This window comes from Excalfactoria chinensis, chromosome 23 (genome assembly GCF_039878825.1).
Source record: "Excalfactoria chinensis isolate bCotChi1 chromosome 23, bCotChi1.hap2, whole genome shotgun sequence".
In the NCBI taxonomy this organism is placed as follows: domain Eukaryota; kingdom Metazoa; phylum Chordata; class Aves; order Galliformes; family Phasianidae; genus Excalfactoria; species Excalfactoria chinensis.
The window spans coordinates 132362-149861 of record NC_092847.1 but is presented as its reverse complement, the minus strand read 5'-3'; the positions used below and the strand labels follow the sequence as shown (position 1 = coordinate 149861).

Below are 17500 nucleotides of genomic sequence, written 5' to 3'. Positions count from 1 at the left end.
GCTGAGCAGCAGCACTCCTGGCTCCCCTCCTGCTCCCTCCAAGAGCTGCAGCCAGACGTACAGCACTGCTGTCCTGTGCCAGGTTTATTTAAAAACACAGCTGAGAACCGCCGGCACAAACAGAGGAGCCTGACTACGTTCATACAATGTCTTAAATAGAAGGCAAATACAAAAGGAAAGGATAAAATATTTACAGGAACAATGGCAGACACAACATGGGCACAGTCCCACCCAGAGGCAGCAGAAAACCACTAAATACCCAGCTGAGGCACAGAGTCACCACAGTGTCCTCCAGCAGGGCCAGGGCTGCACTGTGTGCACAGCAGGGCTGGGATGGCTGCACTCACTCTGAACTGAGACAAGCAAAGCACACGACGCGTTGGCTTCCAAAAATCAAGTATTTACAATCAACTCAATGACTGATAAATCTCCTCCGATGGCAGCCTGAGGGCCCCTTAATGGCATCACACGTCACAGTAGGAAAAGCCTAAAGTTCTGCTACAAGTGAAGAAAACAATTGCAAAGATATCTGCTAGGGAAAACAATGGGCAGAGGCAGGGCACGCAGCACAGCCGGCCCAAAGGGCCCTGTAGGCTCACAGCTGCTCACACATCCCGCAGTGCTGCAAGAGGCGCCGCTGCTGATCCTCAACAGCCCCACCTGCTGCTGCAGACAAGAGGAAGGCAAGGCTGCTCGGCACAGCATCGCACTCTGCCAGCAAACAGTGCTGCAAGTCCGGCAAAAGGGAAAGGGGGGGGGGGAGGAGGAGTAACGCAGCTGCGGAGTGCAGCTCCTGCTTCTCACACTGATGCCGCATCACTGCTGATAACTGGAAGGCAGGGCTGCACCCCCCCATCCCTTGGTGGCACATTTGGTCCAAAATAGCAGAATTCTGCTCCCTCCCACCCCCACATTGTCATTAAGTTGCCTTAAAGGATTCAAGTCCAAAACAAAAGCAGACACAAACAAAACTCAAGAGCTGGCAGAACTCCAGGCTAGACATGGGGACTGCCCAAGAAATGGGAAGACTGAAGAAGCTTCAGCTGCAGCCAACGCTGAGCATGGCCAAGGGAGGAGGAAGGAAGGAGCTTTAGGTTGAAGCCTTCGGAGCGTCACTGAATCAGGAGATCAATTCCCAGGCACTGCAGCACACAGATGGACGTCCTTCTGGGCTGAGTCACAGAACTGCTTTCTCCTCTTGCTGCCCAAAGGAACCAACCAGGAGCAGGGAATGGATGCACAGGACCTCAACTCTGACCAGCAGGAAAACTCAGGACAATGGAATGCAGTCTGCCAATTTTGTTTACCAGTTCAGCTGTGCTTTAAGACTCATTGTGAAGCCTCCTTTAGAAAAGTATCACCCTGGGGTATCCAACCAAAAAGAAAAGGTTTTAATTGTTTTATATATACTATAAGACTATGCAGTTCAACTGTCAATCATCTCAGAAAGTTCAAGAAGGAGATCATCCTCATCCTTCCCTGGGTCCAAGTCAATTTCTGCTTCCAGTTTCCCTCCTGAGATTTCCCAGATGAGCTTTTCAAAGTCATCTTCTACAGATAAGGGGGTCTTCCCAGCCCCAGTGGAGCTCAGCTGCTGTGCTTTGGCCACTGATTGGGAAGAAGCTGAAGCTGAACTCGAGTCCTCCGACTGCTCCACAGAGTCTGCTTGGCTTCCCAGCTGCAGTTGGAGGCTTGGGAGAACAAGGAGGAGAACAATCAGTACACAACATTTCTTAACTGTAGATGTTTTCTGCTGAGCAGCGCTTGAAACCAGTTACCCTCAAATGTACACAGGGAGCACCATTCGTTAACCCAGGACTGCCCACAGAGCTCCTATACTAACAGGGACGTGTAGTCCATTCTTGAGCCCAACCCCCTTTTCCTTCCCACACACCAAAGAGTTGATGGCTCATGGAAAGACAAAGTGCTTAAGCAAAAGAAGTTGTGCTCCTCACCTGCTGGGGGGTTTCTCTGTGCCAGGCTTGGTGAGCAGGTTGACCTCTGGCAGGGCTGGAGCAGCAGTCTGGGAAGAAGGAAGACAAAGTCAAGGATTCCTCAGGAGATCCTTCCTCTGCAGCGCTTCTCCTTCAGCACTGCTGAGCCTGAACCCAACACGGGGGGTCAGGGGGCTCCTGAAGGGCGTCAACAACCATGGGAAGGCTCAGGTCTTTTTAACAACGCAGCATGAATGGACAAATTCCTTCACACCACAGAGGAATCCCAGGGCATTGTGCACACACTGCCATTCATCCAGCATCCTGCACACAGCCACTGCTTTGACAGGAAACCTGCACAACATTTCAGTTCTCCACACTTTCTGCAGGAGTTGTATCTCAGTATAAGCCTGATGAGGACAGCACTGACGCTTCCTCCCCTCCTTACCAAAGCTGCTTTTTTAGCTGGAGGCTCCTCAGCTTCAGTGCTACTCAGAGGCTTCACAGCTGCCACAGCAGAGGGAGAGATCTCAGCAGCCTTCCGCTTCAGTGCTCGCTTCGTGGGGGTGCTGGCTTTGCCATCCGAAGGCTTCACAGACACCTTGCACTTGGCTACAGGAAGAAGAGAGAGCTGGTACTATTGTGCCTCGAGAGGAATCCAGGTTCTCCTATCATTCCCACAGCCCTTAACCACAGTTAAATACAGCTGACCAGCAAAATGACATTTCTCTTTCTTTAACTCTCAGCAATATCTTCCACAGTAAGTGCTGTGTACCAACAGTCTGACCAAAGGAACAAAGAAACTGCACAGCTACACCAAATTATAACCCAGACAAGGGAAACAGCCATACAGCAGGAGAAAGCAATACATGGTCCCTCTAGAGAAAGGAAAAAGCAGGAGCTACAGACAAAAGTGTGCAACCAGATGCTGTGCAAGCCACAACAGACCCACAAAATACATCCAGCTGTTTATCACACAGGTAAGTCTGCAGCTGCAGCGCCACTGTCTGTCTCTCATTCTCAAGCTGGTCTGGCTGGAAGGAACACAAGTGAGCTAAGAAAATAAGCATTTCCCTGTCTAGCACTAAGCAATGGCACGCACCCACCATCAGCACTGTCCTCAGGTCCCTTGACTTCCGAGGACCACCTCACACTCAACACTCATTTCTAGTTCTCTGCTCCTGAGGTTGGTCTCATGGTTTCCCTAGCAATGCCATTGCACACCTTCCTGAGATTTCACTTATGCCTTTGCAAGCTGATAAGCTGACCCTGAAGGGTGGATTCAGGACTGCTAAGCTCTGGACTTTTACCTTTGACTGTTTCTTCAGCAGCAGATGGCACAGCAGCCGGCACCACAGCCACTTCCTTCTTCAGCTTCTCTGGTTGTCTCAGTTGCAGCTTCTCCTTTATTGTCCCCTCAAGGCTCTTCGCCTGAGCTTTAGAATTTGGTGTACTCTGATCCGAGGGCTAAAAAGAAATACAGTAAGTGCAAAACAAGAACAAACACCAGGGAGAGTGTATGAAGGAAATCAGATTGGAGATGTTTCAAAAATGGCTGCACCTGGAACAGTGCATTCCTGTCACTTGGGTCACTGACCCTTCCATAAATGCCTGCCTCTAACAAGATCCATGCTTTGCTGTGAAAACACTGTTTCAAACGTGTGCAATTAACAGAGCAAGCTTGTTTCAATCAGCACAATGCTGGAGCTGTTACCTACCACATTCTTTTTGAGCAACACAAAGTCATTCCTGTTCCCCTACACAACATTCACCTGCTGTCCGATTTCCCTGAACACAAAGCCATCATGGCCTTTTTGTATCCAGTGCCTCCCACATTAACCTCACAAGTTGTACCTGGTGCCAGCAGAGTTACTGCCTCATTGCCAGGTACAATCAGATTAATTCTGTTTGAGGAGTACACAGCTGTCTGGGAAAGCCATTGAAAGTATCATGATTGTGAAACATGGCTGCAGCTCTTCACCAAAGGCAGGAAGGTAGGAATGCACTCATGTTGGTGGCACATGGTGAGCAGTGAGACATGATAACGTTAAGAAATGGTGTCAACGCGTCCGTCTTCAGAAGGGACTCACCTCTGCGGGTACAGGGACAGCTTTGGGAGAAGCCCTGCTCAATTCCACAGTCTTTTTCTCTTCACTTCCAGGTGCTTTAAAACAAGGAAAATCACTTGGTCAACAGCAAGCATATATAGAAACCTGCGTGCCAGTGTTTCCTCCATGTGCTTATTTCCTCACATTCAATAACAAAGAACATGAGAGAGGTGACATCACACAGTCCATACAGTATCCAAGCTCTTCCCTCCTTCACATGCTGTCTCTTCACAAAGCCTCTCTCACATCCCCAGTGAATAATTCACTCCCCTGACCTTTCTGACAGAGGTTGGCCCCCATGTTAAGGAGTCAATCCATGCTTTACAAATACATTTACATATCAAATTAAGCAACACACGCCAAAGATGAAGGCAGCCTTGGCGTCAACACACAGAACATGCCACACCAAAAACATGGCAGAAAAAAAGTACAAGAGAAACTGAACTCCAAAACCTCACAGCAAATGAATTTTCCACAATGAAGCAAGCAGACACCACAGATTCAATGGCAAAATACATGGATGCACATCCTGGCACTTCCTGCCTTTGCATTTGGTAAGAAACAGCCCAGGCAGTTCTAAGCAAACTCAGTTTGCTTGACGGGGAAGCACTTCAGCAGAGCAGACAGTAAAGCACCTGGTTACCTGCTGGCTTTGTGATCCGCAGCAACTTCCTCCCTGCTGGGGCAGGCCCGGGTTGTGCTGCTACTGCTGGCACGTTTTCCCCGCTCTGCTGCATCCGCAGGGCTTTCTCCTGCTTGATTTCTTCCAAGGTTTTAATATGCACTTCCTCCAGTGGCTTGATTTTACGTGTTGGCTCTTCCAATTTCACTTTGCCAGGCACAGATGGAGGGACAACTCTCTGCTTCTTGCGCTCACCCTCAGCTCTCTTCTCGGTAAGCAGCTCTTCTACTTTTTGCTTCTCTTCTTCCAGCCGTTTGTGTTTCCTTTCAGCCAGGGCTTCCGAGAAGGTTTTGATGCGAACTGCAGGGGAAGGCCTCAGCCCGGAGCTGGGATCCTCCACCTTACAGCACCCTTCTGCCTGGGGGGCAGCTGGGCTTTCTCCTCGCTGATTAGCTCTTTCAAGACGGATCTCTTCCAGAGTTTTTACGTGGATCTCCCCTGCTGGCTTGGCACCCTTCTCTGTCAGCATCAAGAAAGGAGAAGCATAAAGATGAAAAGAGAGTCCAACGAGAGCCTAAGTTTCCAGATTTGTCATAATATTACAGAATATGAGCGTTCACAACAATGCATCACAGGACGGCTTCACTCTGCAGTTTTCTCTTCTAAGCCACCTGTCCCATATTTTGAAAACCAGTCCCATTTTTCCTTTTCAAATTAATGTTCAGGGCTCTATGGAAGTGGTCCAAATTCATGTGAAGGAAAAAGGGGAAAGCAGGTGTAATACCTAGTTATTATCTGTCTGAGCACTAGTATGTCCCTGTCTCACCTTCAGAGACTTCATGCCTTGAACTACAGAACAGAACAATGCAGGGATGCTGCATAAATGCCAGCTCCGGGCTTACGTTTCAAAACAGGACAGGTAAAATAACTTCAAATCCCAGTTATGAAGACCTCAGCAAGCACGCAAAGAAAACACTCCCAGGAAAGAAAAAGCAGAAAGCCTAGAGAATCTGTGCAGCAAACACAGACGACCATTTACCTCTCCTTGGTGTTCTGTCAACCTCGATCTTCTTCCCCAGCCTTTCTGCAAGGCTGCGCTTCAACGGAAGGCCACTGACATCAGCTACAGAGAGAAAACAACAACATTCCTAAGATAACTTCTTTGGAGAAAGATTTTTTTTAGAACAGGCAACCACAAGCTTGGTTTTTTCCAAGTGGATGTTCTCAAATTCACCTTTCAGCTGCCACACTTGTGTGCCACTTGTAGTCATCACAGACTCACGACACGCTTTCCTCCCTCCTGCTTCAGCAATGCCCTCACATCTACAAGGAGGCAGCCAAACAAAAGCTCACAAGCAGCCCTTACCTACAGAGGATTTCCGTTTTCCAGGTTTCTCAGCAATATTCAATCGAATCACGGGCTCCTCCCCTAAAACAGAAAAATAAAGTGCTTATTTGACAGTAGCCAACACAATTACTGTCCTGTGAGCTCATTTCCCACCCAAAAAAAATACACCCAAAAGACACCACTTTGACAGCCCTGACACAAAATAATATTGCAACTGTAATGTACTCAGAGTTAAGTCCCAATTGTCTCATTCCTCACTTTAAATTCCTCAGCCTCTTCAGTGGCTCCAAAGCTGTTTGTGCAGCACCACCTCCTGGGCTCTTCCCTCTCATTTCCAATTTACTCTGGTTTTGAGTTGGCTCCTGAGCTGCACGCTGACAATTACTACACCATTAGCCCCTCAATCCTGCTGCTGCTCTTCATCTGAGTACTAATTTTGTCATCACTGTCAGCTTACTAACACCACTCAAGTTCAGTAGCACAGCAGGCACAGGGTCAGCACCTCTGGGAGTTTGCAGTAACAAACGGCTCACCAGAGGTTCACAGAAATTGTTTCTTGATCCTGTATTACAACAGCACAGAGCACCTACAAGTGCCAACCTTTCCAACACAACCATGGATTTTCAATATAAAAGCATCTTTTGTATACAAAAAAGCAGCACCATCAGATTAACAAGGCCCAACTACCTTGACTGTTATTTATCCATTCCACTTAGGAGCCACCAAATGCAAACAAAGGTACTCAGCATTACCCTGCTTTGCAGACAGCGTCACAGTTCTGACCACTGTCCGCACATTCTCCTTCTCTGGCACAGGAACAGTCCGAGGTTGGAGCAGATGAGCAGGAACTCCTGAAGGCCCTTCTGATCAAAGGGAACAAACAGACAGTGTTTACAACAAGAAAAAGAAAAGCCACTGCCAACAACAAAAACAAACCTGACAGAACTGTCACAAAGACCAAAGCGCATTTGTTACTCATTACTGCCCATTATGCAACAACCACTGCACGTCAATAAGAGAGGTGACTAATTCGCCTTCAGTTTGCTCTTGGAATTTCCATCTAGAAGAGCAGCTGTCTGGATTTCAAACAGCACACTACATGCTGAAGTAGCTGGATACCCCCAGCTAAAAATCAAAGTCTATCTCTCATGTAGCTCCCAGCCACCAGCAACTGCTACTCCAAAACCAGCAGTGCAAGACAAAGGTTCACTTCTGTGAATGGCTCTATTCCCCAACACAATGCCAGCTATCTGGGTATGATCAGAAGGATAACAAAGTAGGGCATATGAACTCACCACTTTGTTTTTTTGTTTTGTCCTTTTGTTTCTTCAATTTGATTTCTTCAAGTGTTTTTATTCCAAAATTCAAACTGTCATCTAGGAACACAGAACAGTTAATGAGACTGAGGGACAGAGGCACATGCTGAGGACCACAGCTCTGCAAACTGCCTCCTGCTCAGAAGCATGCATAAGAAACCCTGTCAGCTCTCCTCACAGCTAAGAGCACCATGGACCTGATGTCTGTCTGCTGCCCTCCTTTCTTCCTTCTGGATATAAAAAGTAGGCTTTATCCCTTACTTCAACCCATCCACATGACAATAGATTCCTCTATCAGCAAACATGGCTTTCACCAGTGGTTGAAAAGATGCACATACAGACACTTAAACTCCGTGCTGTGGCCTCGTCTTGCTCTAATGACGTAAACAAAGGAGTTTACCTTCCTAATCTGAAAGGCACATGAAGTTATAAGGTAGGAACAAGATCATGGAAATAGCTGAGTCTGTTCAGCAACCCTATGTTCTGTTGTGTTTGTACAATGAATTGCTTTGGAGTTACTTGGCAGGTTCTTTTGATTCATCCTGTAATACCTTGTTTTGTATCAGCATTAGATTTCCTAGTGGAAATCATCCGCAATCCATTATGGTTTTCTTCAGCTGGTTGCTGGACAGGTGTTTTTGTTTCTTCTCCCTCCTCAGAAAGCTGGTCTGTACAGGGAAAGAAAAAAAATCAGCCTCTTCAGTTACACGGTAGGAATTTGATCAGATTTCCCACATTTATGTAGCTCATACTCGGTTACTCTTCTGACAAACAGAGAAAACTCCCCCCTGATTTAAGGCAGAGGTCCACACCGCAGACTGGCTGCAGCAGGAAAAGCTCTGAGCTTCCCTCCTGCATTACCATTTCTGCTCACTGCTGCCAGGCAAACCCCAGTGAACTGGCCAGGCTGTTGCCCCGTCCTAGTCTACCTGCAGGTGTTCAGCGAGTCATACAGTGCAAACACCTTCAAGATCAAAAGCAGCAGCAACCACACTCACCATCGTCGTCTTCATCATCATCTGCAGCATTGATTACAACTGGAGGATGTGTAGGGCTTGGGACGTTCTCTGAGTTTTCCACTTTCATCACTCCCCTCAACTGTGGAGAGGGATTGGACTGCACAGAAAGCTTGCTCTGCTGCAGTGTTATCTGAGCTGCCTTCAGATCATCGTCTGCAGACTCTGGTGGACTTGGCAGCGTAGCTACAGGAAGGAAAGGATCATCAGGAATTTAAAACTTTGATCCTAACCTTACAAGCACTGCACAAAGATGGCAGGCAAGGCTGAAAACCCACACAGATAAATGTTGAGTCTCCAGTTGCCCATCCAACTGGCTACTCTGTGAACAAAGAAATCCCCCCCCTGCACAACATTCATCTCCCTGTCATCCAGTAAAAGCTTAAATGAAGGAAAACAACCTGCAAGGCAAAGGCCACAGGAGCAGAGAAAAGCTGAGCATGCAAGAAAAAGCTGAAATATCAGAAGCGCACAAAGTTCAGCTGTGCACCTGTCTATCAGCTCACAAGTGAATGTTACCTGGCATTCTTTACGACACTACACCCACCTGTGAGTAATAGAGTTAATCTTTCGTACCTAAAAAAGACAAACTCACTTTTGCTTGGTGGTAAGAAAAGCCCATCGACGTAACGTCCCTTGGTGTGATGAAAGGCACAGTTGGATTTCTGGCAGCCTCCTGGCTGGTTCTCCCAGAAGCAGGGAATCTCACTGCGTTTTTTCTGAAGATGGAAAGGAAGAAAAGCTGATGGTAATGAGGACCTAAGATTTGCAAAGGGAGACTGAACTCCAGATCATGCCAGTGAGCAGACTGCCACAAAGCAGCACTCAAACACCTCTCTGAAGCGTGTGCAGGCTGGGAGCACTGGGCTCACTGAGCTTTCCTAGCATGCTGTGGGTGAGGACACCAGGTTAGAAGGGGTTCAACTAACACAGCTTGCAGAATGCCTGTCTGATGCATGTGGTTCTTTAGCAACTGTTGAGAGAGCACTGTTGGTATCTACTACAAGAATTTCCTGCTATGATATACCAATGCCACTGAGCTGTCTTCCCTCTGCTTCCTCCCAGCCCCCTCTTCACAATAGGAACCATCATCATTTCAAAGCAAATGAACCTAATCTGCAAAAGCACATTCAGCCCACCTAAAGAAATGAGAAGTGGGTTTGGTGATGAACTCTGAGGAGCCAATACTCACCTTGATCTCCATGTGTCTGAACCTGCAGACATTCCTGAAGCAGCGGCCCTCCTTCCACAGCGTGCAGATGGTTTCATTGCCCAAAGCAGCTTCACAGTGCCGGAAGGGACAGTTGTCTCCCTGTAACCCAATGGAAACCAAGAGAGGAAAATGAAATAGGACAACCTGAGAACTGGCCATGCTTTGAGCTCATTTTTAGTTAGCTGCTCTATTGCACAACACAATTAGTTATTAAGTTTGCCGAAGATCAGTAATATAGGTAGATAGCTTCTACCTATTCCACCCTGTCCTCTTAACTTAAGAACTGAAAGAAAGAGAAATGAAGGAAAAAACCCAAGCAGACCTTGTTACAAGTGGAATAGAAGTAGAAATAGCAATCATCTCCTTTCTTTGACATGCTGGACGAGCTCCCAGAAGCAGTTGTGGTCTCGGGGATCTCTGTGCAGGTCTTCCTGTGCTCTCTCAAAGAGCTGGCTCGTGCTTCCTTGGACTGAACGTCTTCTACTGTCTTGATCAGTGAAATCTTCTTTTTAAAAGGAACCCTAAGCAAAACACCAACAAGCAGAAAATAATGATGAATACCCATCTTCCCAGCTTTCTTCGGTTCATTAAATCAGTCTCTCAGGAGCAGTTGTTTCAAAACATTGCCCTCCTCAACACCGGTCAAACTATGGTAACATCACCCTGACTCAGTACGGAGCCCCTGAGGTGCACGGATGCAAGCCCTCCAGTGGAGCCCCTCCTTCAACACCACGAGTGACAGCAGTGAGTAACCCCAACACATTTGTCTGACCACTGCAGGTCTTCAAGCTCACCCACCTGGACAACCTCAGGAAAGACAGCGATCTTCAAAGCCTTCCAGTTAACTTCTCCTGTAGGCCGAACCAACACTGAATCCGTGAATTAATAATAAAGGGGTAGGAAGAAATTTCCTCCTCACTTTGCCAAGGGAACCTCTCATCCACAAGTCAAACACGGGCTGTGCTCTTAAACATCTTACAACTAATGGAGGAAGCAAGTCCATCGGAACGCTCTCAGAGCGGAGGCAGCCAGGGTTAGTGAGCTCTTCGAGGAGGAAAAAAAAACAGGAAAAAAGGGAAAAAAAAAAAACCACAAAAAAACACAAAAAAAGAAAAAACCCAGTGCACTAAAAGGCAAAATCGGGACTCAAAGCGGCTGCAAAAATGAGGCTCCGTCTTCCACAGCCGGACAATTTGGTTTTGTTTTAAATTAGATCTTATTTTTAAAATGTAAAATTCTGTAAGTTGGAATTTCTGGTCTTCAAGATTTCTTCACCTATTAAGAAAACACAAAAACCTTCCCCCGTCTTTATTACCTGTACAGCAAAAGCATGCCAGTGCGTCTAAAGACACAAACCCACACACATGTGCCTGTATACACACCAGGTGTGAGCAATAGTGAGCTCAGCAAGAGCAGCAGGAACAGTGGGGGGCTGAGGCTGTTTGCTCCTCTCACCTGGAGGGAACCAGCCATCAAGTGAGGAGCTGCACCACAGCTTGTGGGAAATGCTTTTGGGACTGATGGTGTGCAGCAGGGCAGCATTGGGGACAGCACACAAACACACACACGCATGCACACGGTATCAAGGTGTCTATGCACACAGGGGTATGCACTGTATGCCCCATCCTGGGAGCAGCCTCTGGCCCTGTGCAGACACGTGGGGCTGCAAGCAGCGAGCAGCAGACAGCAGGCTGAGGGAACAGCAAGCGGCGAGGCGGGCAAGGCTCACTTTGCAAATGGCATGGCTGCACGATACCAAGCATCTCCAATTGGTTTGGGGTTTGTAAGGAATTGCTTCTCTTCTCAGACCGTAGCAATGCTACAGGTTTGCCAGCATGCGCTGCTCCCTGAGCGCAGCCACTGCTCCCCATTGCTGCTGCTCAGGTCAGCTCAGCACTGCATGGAGCTGCAGCACGTTCTGCTCAGCCACAAGAAGGGTTTGGGTTGGTTCATTTTTTTTTTGTTTGTTTGTTTTCTGATGTAAAAATCAAATATTTTGATATTTTAGGTTTGTTTTGTTTTTTTTAAGGTACCAAATGCTGTAAAACCTGCAACCAGGCCAGACAGAAGATCAACTTCAAGTTATTGGGAACTCTTTCATTAAAGTGCTGCACATTTCTGTGCTAAGCATTTCCGACAATCAATAAGGAAATGTTGGAACCTTTTACTCACACAAACACTAGTGAATTTTCCAGGAAATATTTTTTTTTTTGGCAGGGAATTTTCCCAAATCTAAAATAAAGAAAGGAGAAGTCGGGTTCTCAAGTTAGTTGCTGGATTGACTGCATGACAAAGGGAACAAAAACAGCAGTTAAGGGCAAAGTTTCCTTTCCTCCTCCAATACTGATAGAAATGCTTCCTTTTTACCTTTAGTACCCTCACATCAGGGTCATCTCTAGCAGATTCCTATGCTCCTAACAACCTCAGTGCTGCCCAGATGCATCAACACACAGCTCAGCACTTCTGTTCTCCTCGCAATTGGAAGGGTTCTGGAATCAGGAGCATGAAGTGGACTAGAAATACCTCACATCCCTCTGGTTCCTTATGAGCCCTTCCATTTGAAAACGAGATAACCCCAGACACGTCTGTTAGCACAGCAGCCCTAATGCTAACCAGAAACCAAGCATGGAGCCCTGAGAGCTGTGCACAATGAGTAACTCCGGAGCACTCAGCGCATCTCTTAGCAGTTTGCTTCATATTTTGAAAGACTTTCTTTCTGCACCAGAATGCCAGACTTAAAGCACAGCACTCGGCACCTAGCAGTGCCATGAGGGGTTGGAAAGGCAGCGCCACCATTGTGCTGAGGGCCAAGAGAGAAGATTCAGACAACATCTGTCCAGATTTCTGACATGAAGGCACTTCTGCAAGTATTGCTTTCATGAAGAAAACTCCCTCGGTCTTCTGCAGATGCTCTGGGCTCACACTTTGGAGTCTGCTCTCTTCTTCCAGGCAACAACGTGAGCTGTAACAGCCCATTTAACAAAACTGTGCCCCCATCTTGCAGAGCAGCAACAAGCATGAGCACTGAGTGACTCTCTGTTCCCTTACTTCTTAGTGCCTGACTAAACACTGGGAACCTCTTCCAGATGAAGGGTACTATGAAGCTGCTGCTACTTCTCTCAGGGGAGGGAACTCACTTGTCTTTTTTCAATTCTGGAATCACTGCTGGGCTCTGGCAGCAGTTTCCTGAGAGATGAAGGATGATTCATCGTCCTCACTGAAACACTGTCTGAAATCTCAAAAAAGAACCAATTTCCCCTGGAAACTGCCATCTGAGATGGGAAGGGAGAGCAAAAGGAACTCTACCCCAGACTAACTTCACTACTGAGGCACCTTCCAGCCACCATCTGACAACCAACCCAACTCAGCTGCTCACCCCGAGGTGTGTCCAATTGACACACACAGCACAGTGGTGCTTCTGACATGGGCTTCCAAGCCAACTATCCTCAGAATACCTTGGGTTCTCCTAGGATGAAAGAACACACAGTGCTGCACTTTCCAAGGAAGGCCCAGAGATGACTCAGAGCACAGGTCTGCTAAGGAGCATTGGGTTGAACATTCCCACCCCTGCGATGGTTCTGACCAGGTCACCTCACCCATTCCTGTGCCTTCACCACAACCAGAGGAAACAGGCATCTTCTAATCCCGATTTTTAAGAAACAAAGACAAAAAAAAAAAAATCACCCAACCGGGTTGTTAGGAACAAACTAAAGGAGAAATGAAGATGACAACCGAGTGCACCCAAAGTTTGCCTGACCCTGAAGCTCTATTTGTCAACCACAGCACATACCCCACAGGCACTGCTACACAACGAAGGCACCACGCTGTAACTCCGCAAGGACCAGGGGTGCTATTTGCGGTCTAATATCGCCCCCCCATAACGGCCGCCCGGGGTTCTACCCGTTTCTGGGGCCGCGGGGGAAGGGCAGAGCGAGGAGCAGCGCACGGCGGGACGGAGGGGAACACGGGCCTGAGCTGGGGCGGGGGGAGCTGCTCGGCCCACCGAGGACCCCTCACCTCACCGCACCGCCCCGCGGGGGGGGGACAGGCCCGCGCAGGAGGGGTCAGGCCTGCGGCCTGGCCGGCACCCACCGGGATGCGGCCTGCTTCCCCCGACGGGAGTGGAAGGGGCCCGGTCTGGGCAGAAGCCTTTCCCCTGCCCCCTGCGGTCTACGAGCGGCTATAGTTACCGGCGAGCAGGGACTTTACCGAACCCCAGGGACCGCGGCCGCCGCTCTATCTCCCCGCTCCGCTGGGGCCGCCGCTCGGACCGTCGCCTTTCCCCTACTGCCAGCCTCAAAGATGGCGCCCAACATACGGGCACCCAACACCCCCGTACCCAAGATGGCGGCCGACGCGGCTTCAGTTACATCCGTTTCCGCCCGCTGTGCGCAGACGCAGAGTGAGCAAGCCCCCGCGCCGGAAGTGGAGGGGGGCTGTCATTTCCGCCTCAGCCCGTTCCCGCTCGCTCTGTGGTAGTTGCGGGTGTTACTGCGGGAGCGCCGGGCGGCTGTTTGGTATCAAAGCTATAAACATTCACACAGATATTTGCGTCTGCATCTTAAGTAATATCATCAAATCCCAAAGGATCCCCTCTTCCGATATACAGAAGCTCAACATCAGGTCAGCTCTCCCTTTACGTTTAAATGGGCGTTGGGGGATGCTGAGGCCTGGTGGCGCTGAGGGATGGATCGAGTCCCGTTTGTGGCTGCGTCCAGAAGAGGACAATGTTCTCCTGCTGTCACCCCTGCCAAAACACTACCGAAATAGGAATAAGGGGAGGAGGGGGAAGAGGGCAACAATCCGGTTATTTTAATGGATGGGTTCGATTGGAAAGAAATGCAGCGGGAGAAAACAAACAAACAAACAAAACGACACACAATTAGGCACAGAAAGACTTTTCCCCAGGCAGCCACGGGGCAAACCAACAGGGCACAACGCAAGAGGTCAGAAAGCAGCCACTGGTCAGCAGCGGGGCTCCTTTATTATCTCACAGGGATGGATGGCTGACACAGCTGTGGTAACACCAGCAGGACCAAAGCTTTGCCCAGGGCTGACCGTCTGAGGGCGGGGGTTGTTGTGATGGGGAGAATGGATCTGGGAGATCCCTGAGCCGTGGGACCGTTTGCAGTGGCCTGCGTCCTCCTGACACTGCCATCCCACAGAGCTGATTTCTGTTCTATGTGAGCTGTCCTCACAAGAGGGGGGACAGCACAGACCCCACATGGGCTGTTCTGTGGGGGGGACATGTGCTCCTGATGCAAGAGCTTGTTACATGGTGAGTTTGAGGGCAGGAGATGAGCCAGACCGTATCCCCACCATTGCCATTGGAATCTGGCAGCTCTGGGCAGGTGGTGGGAAGGTGGAGAGCACTGTGGGTGGGGGGAGGCCCATGTTCCCCCCGGGCACCTTGTCTAGGTAACTACAGGCAAAGCACATGGGTTTCTTGGGGGAGGTGTTTGGATTTGGCTGTTTTGGGGGTCAGACCCATTGAAAGAGCAGTAACATTCCCAGCCTCAGGTTTTGTGGAAGGAGTGGGCGCTGCCCAGCAATGAGGCTCCCGGCACAGAAACCACCTGAACATCAGCTGCCCTAAGGAGTACACTGCTCATAACCCATTTCCTCTGCCTTTGCAGCTGGTGATGTGAAAGGTACACAAGCCCACTTGAAGGGAACTGCAGGGACCCGGGGATACCACCACCAATGGGTGACGATGTCATTGCAGCTGGCTGCTTCCACGTGTCTCTGCTTCAGAGCACTGCCTTGTGTGTACCAAGCTGTCCTTAGGGCTGGGTTTTGCTGCCGATGAGGAGGAGGGTCTCCCAGAGCCAGTGGACTCCCTCCCACACAGTTCCTAGCAGGGAAATGTGGCCTCCTCCCATGGCCAGCCTCGAGTGTGTCCTTCCAGGACCTTGGCAATGGGCAGTGTGTGTGTGGGGGTGAGGGTAGACGGGTCGTGCTGGTGCTGGAGGTGGAGCAGCCCGCTGGCACCTTGCTGGCCGCCCAGCCCCGGGCCAGCTCTCTGTGCTGTGGGAATGGCTGCTCCGAGCTCTATACATGAGATATGTAGGGTGGGGGGGGGCTGTGGGTGGTCGGCTCGCCACTCTCTGGAGCCGTCAGTACCGCGCTGTCACTGAGGCAGGGGCAGTGCTCGGAGCAGCACCGCTCCCTCCCCCCAGCTTCCATCCTTTGCTGGCAGGGCAGGAGCGTCGTGGAAGGGAAGCAATAGCTGTCGAGGATGGGGTGCGCTCCCAGGGATTCGGGTGTCTCGAATATGTGGTCGATGTCAGAGAAGCTGACCAGAGCCTGTGTGGAGTCATAGGAGCTTTTCTCTGTGTCATCGAGCCCGCAGGGCTGGGGGCAGCTGCCCCTGTCCCGGCTCTTCTGCCGCAGCAGGCGGAGGTCATCCCTGAAGTGCGGGTTGAAGAGAAGGTAGAGCATGGGGTTCAGGCAGGCGGGCAGGGGCAGGACCAGCAGGAGGACGGATTTGATGACCTCTGGGGTGATGAGGAAGAGGTTGAGCGTGGAAGAGAAGGTGAGGAAGGCCACTGGGCAGTAGAGGAGGCAGTTGGTGAAGATCAGCCAGGCCACATGCTTGACCATGGCACAGTCCCAGACGGCGCCGCACTCGCCCTTCAGCAGGCTGCAGTACAGTCGGATGTAAGTGCCTGTGACCACCAGGAAGCAGAGCACGTTTGTCATCGCCAAGGCCACAGTGAAGCCCAGGGTGGTGGGTTTCCCACCCGGGATGGGGTATGGGAGGCACAGCGGGGATGATCCATACTCCCCGATGGAGAACAGAGGCAGAACCGCGGCCATGGAGGACAGCAAGAGGCAGCCAAGCGCCGCAGCCTTCACCTTGCCAAGGGAAGGGGCCTTCCTGCAGCCCCGTGCGCAGGAGACTGAAATGCTGCACTGCACTGCAGCCAATGTCAGCAGAAAGATGGCGGCTTCTGAGGCGAACACGGCCAGGAAGCCGGTCACCCTGCAGCCCGTGCCACTCTCCCACCTGGCGCCAAACTGTGCGAAGTGGCCATAGGTCAGGGCATCAACGAGAGCCAGCATGCTGCAGGAAACGCCACTCAGCGTGTTGGCTCCGGCTATGGAGCCGATGACAAACTTAACTGGAGAGAGGTAGCTGGGAGAGGCAAAGACAGCCAGGACCACCAGCCCGTTGCAGAGCACTGAGACCAGAACGATGACCCAGACACCCAGGCGAATGATCCAGCTCTCAAACAAGTGGTCACAAGGCTTGAATGGGCCTGAAAGATACCCAAATGGAAAGTTAAAACCCCAAACCAGCCCTTTGCTCTGCTGGTGCTGCTCAGAGTGGTGACTCCAGCTCCTCAGGACATCTGGAATGTGGAGAGGGCAGATCCCAGCATTGCCACCCCATGACTCTGTGTGAGGCAAAGGAGAGCCTCCTGCCCCACCCCTGCCTTATGCTGAATCCTCTTCAGGCTCTGAAATCCAGGGGAGCTTCTTTCAGAGGAGCTCATGACCAAAATGCCTCACATTTCTGTGAGTCTCCAGCCCCATTGGTGCTGCTGGGCTCAGCCCAGCATTTGGGCTCCTCTGCCAGGAGCTGCTCTTCCCCTCATGCCCCAAAGATCTTAGAGTAGTGGAGAGGGGACGTGAGAGAGACAGCAGCACACTGCGTCCCATTCTGCACTGCCAGCTCTGCCCTAAACCCGCAGCTTTGGCTGAGCAGAGTTTTATTGTGTTGGCATGAATGACCTCCGTGCAGAAGGGACAGCCAGGATGGGATGAAGTGTTAGAGAGAGAGGGAGCTGCAGTGTCAGAGAGGGGATAGAGGGACCTAAGCAAAGAAAATGTGGGAGGATATCAGGAGAGAGAATGATGGAGAAAGGAGGGAATGAGAGAGGGGAGTCATGAAGGGGTGAAAAGGGGACAGGTATTGGGTGCTCTTTGCCAAAGGAGAG

At 50.2% G+C, this 17500-nt stretch overlaps 2 protein-coding genes across 7 annotated transcripts in view; both read right to left on the bottom strand.

Annotated features, from left to right (window-relative positions):
• Nucleotides 1-66: 66 nt before the first annotated feature.
• Nucleotides 67-13871, bottom strand: LOC140261915 (zinc finger CCCH domain-containing protein 11A). 6 transcript variants are annotated; one of them, XM_072355863.1, is made up of 18 exons: nt 13767-13870; nt 11730-11789; nt 10356-10408; nt 9880-10078; nt 9537-9656; nt 8940-9063; nt 8327-8530; nt 7880-7996; nt 7308-7388; nt 6765-6875; nt 6031-6093; nt 5704-5787; nt 4686-5183; nt 4025-4098; nt 3245-3401; nt 2383-2546; nt 1956-2023; nt 67-1691 (listed from the first exon to the last, which is right to left on the bottom strand). In XM_072355863.1, the coding sequence occupies exons 4-18, from the start codon at nt 9931-9933 to the stop codon at nt 1427-1429; spliced, it is 2184 nt and encodes a 727-aa protein (XP_072211964.1). In that variant the 5' UTR covers nt 9934-10078; nt 10356-10408; nt 11730-11789; nt 13767-13870; the 3' UTR covers nt 67-1426. The 6 variants fall into 6 exon arrangements, with proteins under 6 accessions (XP_072211964.1, XP_072211962.1, XP_072211963.1 ...); XM_072355861.1 differs by having other exon boundaries at nt 13748-13862; XM_072355862.1 differs by lacking the exon at nt 11730-11789 and having other exon boundaries at nt 13748-13871.
• Nucleotides 13872-14432: 561 nt separating this feature from the next.
• LGR6 (leucine rich repeat containing G protein-coupled receptor 6) overlaps nt 14433-17500 on the bottom strand; it is a 70737-nt gene continuing 67669 nt past the window's right edge. Inside the window, exon 18 of the mRNA XM_072355915.1 lies at nt 14433-16819. Coding sequence (XP_072212016.1) covers nt 15609-16819 — 1211 coding nt within the window. The 3' untranslated portion in view covers nt 14433-15608. The remainder of the gene's footprint in view (nt 16820-17500) is intronic.